The sequence below is a fragment of the Brachionichthys hirsutus genome, chromosome 24 (assembly GCF_040956055.1).
Source record: "Brachionichthys hirsutus isolate HB-005 chromosome 24, CSIRO-AGI_Bhir_v1, whole genome shotgun sequence".
NCBI classification, from domain to species: Eukaryota; Metazoa; Chordata; class Actinopteri; order Lophiiformes; family Brachionichthyidae; genus Brachionichthys; species Brachionichthys hirsutus.
Window position 1 is genome coordinate 2,513,296 of NC_090920.1, and position 9,430 is coordinate 2,522,725.

The 9,430-nt window shown below is 54.3% G+C and overlaps 2 protein-coding genes across 2 annotated transcripts in view; both read left to right on the forward strand.

The window, feature by feature from the left end:
- The window catches only part of LOC137912103 (aryl hydrocarbon receptor-like), a 22,449-nt gene extending 18,486 nt beyond the window's left edge, over positions 1–3,963 (forward strand). Inside the window, exons 5-11 of the mRNA XM_068756460.1 lie at positions 191–317; positions 389–528; positions 606–808; positions 932–1,041; positions 1,810–1,951; positions 2,042–3,644; positions 3,765–3,963. Coding sequence (XP_068612561.1) covers positions 191–317; positions 389–528; positions 606–808; positions 932–1,041; positions 1,810–1,951; positions 2,042–3,644; positions 3,765–3,830 — 2,391 coding nt within the window. The 3' untranslated portion in view covers positions 3,831–3,963. The remainder of the gene's footprint in view (positions 1–190; positions 318–388; positions 529–605; positions 809–931; positions 1,042–1,809; positions 1,952–2,041; positions 3,645–3,764) is intronic.
- Positions 3,964–7,229: 3,266 nt separating this feature from the next.
- Positions 7,230–8,307, forward strand: LOC137912272 (reticulon-4 receptor-like 2). The gene is given in 2 exon segments (XM_068756622.1): positions 7,230–8,243; positions 8,245–8,307. Coding segments are annotated over 2 exon segments (1,077 nt in total).
- The last annotated feature ends 1,123 nt before the right edge of the window (positions 8,308–9,430 follow it).

Consider the following 9,430-nt stretch of genomic DNA (forward strand, 5'->3'; position numbering starts at 1 on the left):
TCTCGGTTTGCTTTGAACTCATCAAAGCCCGGCGATCCAAGCCGCCGGTAAAGGACGGTTCCGCGTCGCCGTTGTTTGTGGCTCTCTTTTTCTTTTCGGTTTATTCCTCTCCTCACAGCCGAGTCCATGTTGGACGTTCTTCTTGTCCTCAGAGGACGAGCTCGGTGAAACCCTTCTGTGTCCTTTGCAGTCGGACATCGTCCACCAGAGTGTGTTTGAGCTGATCCACACCGACGACAGAGCTCTGTTTCGACGGCAGCTTCACTTCGCCCTCGACCCAAATCGCGGCCAGCCCGACGGCACCGCCGAGGATTCCAGTGAGTCCGGTGTTTTGTTTACTTCTCGCCGTGGTCGTCTCTCATCGCCCCGCGTTTTGATCTTCCTCCAGGCGAGCAGAGCTCTGCGGAGATCAGCAGCAACGTGATGACCTACGACCCGCAGACCATCCCTCCAGAGAACTCCTCCTTCCTGGAGAGGAACTTCTGCTGCCGGTTCCGCTGCCTGCTGGACAACTCCTCCGGCTTCCTGGTAGGACGGAAGGGGGAGGGGGAGCTTCGTGCTTTCACTGCCGGCCTGTGTCCAAAGCTCCGTTCCTTTCTCCCCAGGCCCTGAACTTCCACGGTCGCCTGAAGCTGGTTCACGGCCAGAACCGGCTGTTTGAGGACGGCAAGCTGGTCCCGCCGCAGCTCGCTCTGTTCGCCATCGCCACGCCGATGCAGCCGCCGTCCATCCTGGAGATCCGCTCCAAGATGCTCATCTTCCAGACGAAGCACAAGCTGGACTTCAGTCCCTTGGGCATCGACACCAGGTAGATTCTGCCCGGGGGGGGGGGGGGGGCGGGGCCACAGATGAGTGTGTAGAACCACACACCTGCAGCTAAATGCATCCGCGTCTCGGCTGCCCTGGTTTTAACGGAACCCGTTCTCGGCAGAGGGAAGGTGGTTCTGGGTTACAGCGAAGTGGAGATCGCGTTGAAAGGTTCCGGCTACAACTTCATCCACGCTGCAGATATGATGTACTGCGCCGACAACCACATGAGAAGTGAGTCGCCGCCCACCTTGTGAACTGTTTGTTCATTTATTTATTCACTGATTTGACGGGGACAGTGCACATTAATGAACGTCTATACAGACGCATCTAATAGATGTAGATATGTAAATAGGCTCGATCTCACCATCAGTTGGGCTTCCTGTCGTAGGACTTCCTGTCGTAGGACCTCCTGTCGTAGGACTTCCTGTCGTAGGACTTCCCGTTGTAGGACTTCCCGTTGTAGGACTTCCCGTCGTAGGACTTCCTGTCGTAGGACCTTCCGTTGTAGGACCTCCGGTTGTAGGACTTCCCGTTGTAGGACCTCCCGTTGTAGGACTTCCCGTTGTAGGACCTCCCGTTGTAGGACCTCCCGTTGTAGGACTTCCCGTTGTAGGACCTCCCGTTGTAGGACCTCCCGTTGTAGGACCTCCCGTTGTAGGACCTCCCGTTGTAGGACCTCCCGTTGTAGGACTTCCCGTTGTAGGACCTCCCGTTGTAGGACTTCCCGTTGTAGGACCTCCCGTTGTAGGACTTCCCGTTGTAGGACCTCCCGTTGTAGGACTTCCCGTTGTAGGACTTCCCGTTGTAGGACTTCCCGTTGTAGGACTTCCCGTTGTAGGACCTCCCGTTGTAGGACTTCCTGTTGTAGGATGTAAAATAATTCCCAGTATTTATGTTTTGGTCTGTATTTGTTGGTACTTGTCTGTAAACGGGCACCGTGGTTCCGTAACGGCGCCCGTCGAGCTGTTCGCCGCACTAATGTCTGTCTGCGGCGTTCAGTGATAAAAACGGGAGAAAGCGGCTTCACCGTCTTCAGGCTGCTCTCCAAAGGCGGGGCTTGGATCTGGGTCCAGGCCAACGCCAGGGTGGTCTTCAAAGGGGGGAAACCGGACTTCATCGTGGCCCGGCAGAAAGCTTTGTCGTAAGGGAGCGCCGTTTCTGCTGATTGGTTTTATTGATCGTCAATTCTGATTCTTCCACTCTTCACTTGCTTCCATTTTGTTTTCCACAGCAACGACGAAGGGGAAGAACAGTCCCGCCTTCGTCGGCTGCAGTTGCCGTTCCACTTTGCCACCGGTGAGGCGCTGTTGTACGACGTAGCGCCGACCCTTACCGCCTCGGACCCGTGCTCCGCCTCCAAGCAGAGGAAGCTGGACGGCCAATCCGTCAGCTCCAACTCCTTACTGGGCTGCTACCTGAATCAGAACCAGTCGGCCTACTGTGAACACAACACCATCAACTCGCTCAACGACATCGCCTTCCAGGACACCCACCCGACGGTCAGCGTCCCCAGGGACGTCTGGACGGATCCCGCGGCCAAAGCCGGGGGCAGCGCGGCCAAGCCGGACGACGTCCAGGAAATGATGGACACCCTGCAGCAGATCCTGGGCGATAACGACCTGAGCGATGCTCTGGACGTGGCGCCCGAGGAGCTGAAGAGCTGGGAGAGCACCCTGCTGAAGATGAGCACGCACGAGATGAACGAGGACCTGAACGACATCCTCAACGACGACATCCTGACTTACGTGGAGGAACAGCTCCAGGCGGAGGGCGGGTTCCAGATCCCGGATCAGCTGGTTGACCTCTCGCCCTGCCTGTCCACATTGGACGCTCAGAGCGGCGACCCCGGCCGGCCTGGAGAGCAGAACTTTCCGTGGCATCTGGATCTCCAGGACAACGCTGGACAGCAGCGTCCTGTCCAGGGGACGATGAGGCTGACCCACATGTATGCTTCAGTCCAGCCAACGCTTCAGCCGCAGACGCTCCCCGCTGCCGGTGGTCTTCGGTTTGGCACCGGCGCCGGCATGGATGCTTCGGTTCCCTTCGACCCCTCCTTGGTGAATTCCTGCTTTCGTACGCAGAACCAACGGAGAACCTTACAGGGGACTGCAGAGGAAACCGCCTTCTCCCTCGGGCAAACGGCGACCGGCCAGATTCAGACCCACCAAATGGCTCAACCGGTGGAGAACCACCTTCAGGCGTCGATGCCCGGCCTGCCCGTTGGCCTCCAGAACCGCCAACCGGTGGAGAACCACCTCCAGGTCCAAAGTTCTCACCACATGCTCGACTTTCAGGGCGACCGGTGGAACTCAAACCGAGCTGACAGCTTTATACAAACATACAATCCAAACATTTCAAAGGAAACGGGTTTCACTGCAGAGCCCCTTTCGTCCTCAGTCCTTCAGACAGAACCCAGACAGAACCAGAGGCGGCCTCAGATGCAGCAAATGGCAGCGTTCCACAGCGGTCCCCTTCCCGGAGTCGTCACGGCTCAGAACAGCCCGAACCCGTCCAGCCTACCGTTTCCTGTTCAGCAGCCCGTGGCGCCTCCGCCTCTGGCGCCCTCTAGCAGCTGTCGGTTCGCTAACGTCCCCCAGGCGTTGTCTGTAAACGGGGTGCACCTCGGCAGGACGCCCCCCCTCCAGAGACTCCACCCAACCAGCCGCCAGATTCCATCCTGTTTCTATCAGAGTTCCCCCGGAGCGGCGTCGGCGTCCGTCCCGCCTCCCGGGGAGACAACGCCGTCCTGCCAAATGACCCCTGGTCTCGGCTCAAAGGAGGTGCAGCAACAGCCGTACCTGCACTCACAGGTAATAAAAAACGTCAGCCAATCGGTGACGAGCTGGAAGCCGAGCGGGTTCCAGAGGAGTGACGTCTGCAGCGTCTATTTCTCGTCTTTTTCGAGACGTCTCGAGTTCGGGTGTGAAAGTCTAATCTGATCTGTCGTTTGACAGATTAACGGAGGCGTCCCCTTCTCCTCGCTGTCCAACGGCAGCGCGTACTACTCGGAGGACAACTAGGAATCAGCTGCTGCGACCGGCGGACGGTCCGGGGCCTGGATCCGACTGAAGGAGGCAGACGGACTCCTGACTCCAAACATCGACGCGGACTAGACTGAAGGACAGAGACGTGTGGGGGGGGGGGGACACTTCCGTCCTCTGAGAGTTGTTCAGGATGGCCCGGAAGCTCCTCCCTGGAGCTGGTTGGATTGTCCCAGAAAAGGATAGCGGATGATCTACGTCTGGAAAAAACAGCTTCAGAGTTTGTTTTTTTTTTTTTTTACCTACCGCACAGCTCGGCTGATGTCCTCGTCAGCCAATCATGTCGCGGCGCCGTCCCTCTTCTTCCCCGTTGTTGCGTCGGGTTTGAGCCTTTTCATAGGAAGTGGGCATATCTAGAGGTGAGGAGGGGGAACCGGAGCAGCTCCTGCTCGTCCTGGTCCTTTAGGTGTCCCCTCCACACGTGAGACCGAGTCCAGGCTCTGTGAGACGTCGGCGATGGAGGACCAAACCAAAGCTCTTCCGTCCCGTTGGATCACAAAGTCGTTTTATTGGATCAGATCTCAGTTAACTTCACTTCGCATGTGTTTCATGTCTTTTTTTTTTTTTTTATAGAAACGGACCGAGAGTTACAGATTTTCCTCCAAAACAGAATTGGGTGAAATACAACCAGAAAGTAGTGGATGATTGACTCATTTCCTCCACGCCGCTTCCGTCCTCTTCCTCTTTCTGTCTTTAAGGACATTTAAGGACGCTAATGACACACGGAAGTAAAACAGCCTAAAGGCAGCTATTGTGTTTTTAAAGGAAGAAAAGGGAAACCATCTCAAAAGATGGGCGGGAAAGGGACGAGAGAGGAAACCTGCAGGACGATGACGCTCCCTCCTCCTCCTCCTCCTCCTCCTCCTCTCCTTCATCATCGGGCAGCAGGCATGACATCAGTAGGCTCATGACGATGTTGTCATGGTGATTGCTCAGTGTGCAGTACAGGCCAAACATCTGTCTGGTGTTTCATTTTGGGTTTTCTTAACCCTTGCGGAACTCTTTGACAATATTTTATAGCTCGTCGGTGCCTTAACAACAGATTCCCTTAAATCTGAATTTTACCAAAAATCACGATGAACCCATTTTGTAGACTCGATACAACGTGAAGCTTGTTTTTCTGCCGTGTTTACTTTTTAGTACCACAAAATCTCTTCTTTTTTAAAAATCAGGAGGCCTTTCCTCTAAATGTGATTTATAAATATGTTTTTGATAAAAACTTCATAAATATTATTTTTCAAACCCCAGGAGTCACAGACTCCAAAGTTGCAGTATCTTTGTGTGTTTGTATATAAATATATATATTTGTCTTCTTTTTTCATAATATATATAATCCTATAATGTGTATTTTGTCGTATTACCGTAATCTGATACACTTAATTTTTGTACATTTCCTGCACAGCATAATCAAATCTAATCTGTTTTTGTAACTTGTGGATTTTGAGTCGATCTTTTCACGCTGACCACATTAAATGCGATCTGATCACGCAGTCTGCTCCGTTTCTGTTTTTACGAATGTTTTTACCTTTAATAAATAGTGAAGGTGAAGAACAAGAACTAGAACACGGAACGGATCAGGCATGGAGCCCCTTCTGGACGCTTTGGACCCCCCCTGTGTCTGGGTGGGGAGGAACCGTGCTCCGACGGCGAGCTGTTCAGCGCTCTGGAGAACCCGGGTCCGAGCGCCGGAGACCTGGAGCTGCTGCTGCTGGACGAGAGGACGATTCAGGTCCAGCTGGGTCCCAGCCACGTCCCGACTCCGAGCGGCCCGTCCTTTGTCCAGGGCTCGTCCCAGCAGCAGGTGACCTCTGACCTCCCTGCTCTTGTGTTCCAGCTGGAGGACGGTGCCACCCATGCGGGGTTCATCACTTCCTGTCTGATGCCCAATGGGGACGGCGTGGCGACAGAGGACACGCCCTTGTCCTGCCCCGATGTTGCTGGAGACTTCAGCACCTCCCTGCAGGAGCATCCTTCATCGCCTGAGTCTTCGTCAACAAGCGTCCGCATCCTCCGGAGAGTTGTGCGCTTCCCTCTGCTGGCCGCTCCGGGTACCGCAGGTGAGAACGCCGTCAACGTTGATTCCTGCAGGATTTATTTATGGGAAGGGAGGGCGCTGTTTAAATTACTTTATACCCCCCCCCCCCCCCCCATTATAATCTAGATTACATCGAGGATACTTTAATTTAAATTCTCCTACAGCAAGAATTAAATAAACCAGAAAGGAGAACCTTAACGTTCTGCAGACAGAACATGGATGTAATCCCCTTCGGGATTAGACGTCTTTGTGTCCTCTAATCCTGCTCGGTGGTAGCAGCCTGTGTACTTTCTATTCTGTCCACATGTCTCCAAGCCAAACTCATTGCTGATCGGATTAATCAGAAGCCAGTAGAGCAGCATTGACGACTTCATTATCCTCTGAAGTGTTCAGTTACCGTTTCCAGGACGGGTCGGGTCGGAGGCTGCCCCGAAACCGGATCCCAGCAGACACCCAATACGGTGCTGGACAGCGGAACAGAGGACCGTCCTCATAGATGCTTTCAGCGCCTGTCCCTCCTGTGATGCAAGCTGTTCCTCCGATCGCCGCGGCAACAGCCCCGGGTTTATCTGCCAGGAATTTGGAGGGTATTAGTTTAATCTTCCTCTGGGTGACCAACAGGTCCGCTCCTCATCTTCAACACGTCCTTCATCCCTCAGATGAGGATAACGCTCACATCTGGGCCGCAGCGTCCAACAGGAAGTCAGCTGCTGTTGTTGCTGTTGACAAGTAAACAAAGCCTGTCCTGGTGGTCGTTCAAAGAAATGCATCCATGCGAAGTCACAAACAAACAGACAGAAAGATATCTGTTCATCTTCTACTTCCCAGGGTTTATGGTTTGGGTTAGGAACCTGGAGAACCCAGAGGAACCGATACAGAGAACCCACCCAGACACAGAGAACCCAGAGGAACCAACACAAACACAGAGAACCTACTCACTGGTTTCTGTGATTTCCACATCTAAACGCATAAACAACCTGCAGAGGAACAGACACTCAAATCCGTGCAGACGTTCTAATCCTCCTCCCGGCGGCCCAGTTTGGCTTCAATCTCTTGGCCCCGCCCACAAGCAGAGCGCTGCAGGATGAATTATTGAGCAGCTCTCCATCCCCTCTCCGTGTCTCTTTCCGTCTCCCCCTTTGTGGCGTCTCTCGTCGGCCTCCAACCTGCAGGGAGGAAACGAGGAGACGCGAGGACGTTGGACTTCAGTGGTTCTGCGCAGGACGGGGAAGGTTGTGGATCGCATCCCTCAACGGCGTTTCACCCTGCAGGGCTGTGATCTGGGCCGGACCAGCATCGTCCTGAAGTCCTGAGGCGGGACCCTCCTCTCTCTCTGCGGGGCCATGAAGGCGCTCCTCTTCCTCCTCCTGGCGACGGCGGAGGCCTCCAGGTCCGGCGGCGGCCGGTGCGAGCCGGGCTGCGTCTGCCGAGGAGACCTGAGGTTCGCCATCTGCTCTCGGGCGCTCTTCTCCCGGCTCCCCGGCCGGGTCCCCCCGAGCACGGAGCTGCTGGACCTGTCCCACAACAGCGTCTCCGTCATCCCCGAGCGCTCCTTCGGCAGGAACCGGAAGCTGCGCGTGCTGCTGCTGCAGAACAACAACCTCAGCGTGGTGGAGGACGGCGGCTTCTCGCAGCTGGAGTTCCTCCAGAAGCTGGACCTGAGCTGGAACCGGATCTCCTCCCTGAGCCGGGGCTTCTCCCTCGGCCTGGCGCTCCTGCGGGACCTGCGTCTCGCCCACAACCGTCTGACCAGCCTGGACAGCCGGAGCTTCCTGCACCTGGACGCCCTCCAGAGGCTGAACCTCAGCAGCAACTGCATCCGGACCATCCACGTGAGGTCCTTCTTCTCCATGAGCTCCCTGAGGCGGCTCCACCTGGGGGGCAACCGGCTGACGTCCCTCAGGGGCGGCGTCTTCTCCATGCTCCGCTCCCTGGAGGTCCTCGACCTGGCCGGGAACCGGATCAGCGAGACGGAGGCGGCCGTCTTCAAGCCGCTCGCCAGCGTGACGTTGCTCAACCTGGCGGACAACCGGCTGTCCAGCGTCCACTTCAAGACCTTCGTCAACATCCACGCCTACAGCGCCCACGTCCTGCTGGAGGACAACCCCTGGAGCTGCGACTGCGACCTGCAGAGGGCGTTCCGGAAGCTGCGGAGCGTCCAGAGGCTCTTCCTGGACGACTACGACAACCTGACCTGCGAGGGGCCGCCCGTCCTCCGGGGACACCGGCTGGCGGACGTGGACGACGAGCTGTGCGTGGCCGAGACGGTCACCGTGCTCGTCATCAGCGTCACCGTGGTGATCACGGTGCTGGCCGCCATGCTGATGGGCGAGAGGAAGAGGAAGAGGAAGAAGCGGGGGAAGCACTGGACGCAGCAGGGAGACCTGTCGGATGAGTCGGACCACTGAAGCGTCTTTATGAAACATGCCTTTAAGGTTTTCCTCATCCGAGATGTTTCCGTTGTGAAGTGAAGTCTGTACTGCCCCCTGCCGGTGAGCGCGTGCTTTACGCGTCTCGTTCTTGTAGCGCCCGCTGGGTGGGGTTTGTTCCCTGGAACATGTATAATTAAATAAAAATGACTTGTTTCCAGGGAATGTGTGATATAAATGCAGCTTTTATTTAAAAATAAATGACATTTTACATCTTATTCATTTTTTTTGATGATAATTGATATTATTTTATTGATCATTAAGAGTCAGATTTATAATTGCAGTGGTTTACCGGAATGTTGCGCCTTTCATTGAGACGTCCCAGGCCTTTGGGTGGAGTCCGTCCTGCTACGTCATCAGCATAACATTCGGCGCTGAAGAGCACCGGAAGTTGAACAAATAAAATCATCGAATTTGTGTGACGTTTAGCCTGATAATTTGTATGCGTAACCAACGCTAAAACACATTTGGAATTGGTAATAATTGTTTTCATTCATCAATACAACCACTGAATTAGTGGTTGTATATTTTTTTCAGTCCGCATTTTGGAATGGCACGGCAATCCCGCCTTTAAATACGACTTTTACTTTGGAAGTGCGAAACGGAAGATGAAACATCTGTCATGGCGGACTTGACGGGCCAGTGTCGGGACAGGTGGGAACTCCGGTTGGACGAGTTGTCGTTGTTCTCCGCTCGAAAGGAGCCGCCGCGGAGAAACGGAGTATTAAAGATTAAAGTAAAAAGATGAAGACGTTCTGCTGATTTCATCCATTCTGCCGACATTTAAAGGTATTTTATGGCGGTGTTTTCGGGAATATCTCATTCTCCGGATATTTAAATGTATTTTTTTGCGGTGTTTTCGTGAATATCTTATTCTCCGGACATTTAAAGGTGAGTTTAGTGGGAGCGGTGACCCGAGCAGGTGAGAAAGTTATTATCTTGATCTATTTGCACTCTTTGAATGAATCACCAACGTCAGACTGACTTCCTTTTCCGGATAGTTTTAAATTAGCGATGCTAAGATAATCCCTTCAAGTCATTTGGGTTTGTGTTGTTTCACGTCAAACAATAAACGAGTTTAAAATCACTTCCGCGTCGGACCGGAAATGACCGGC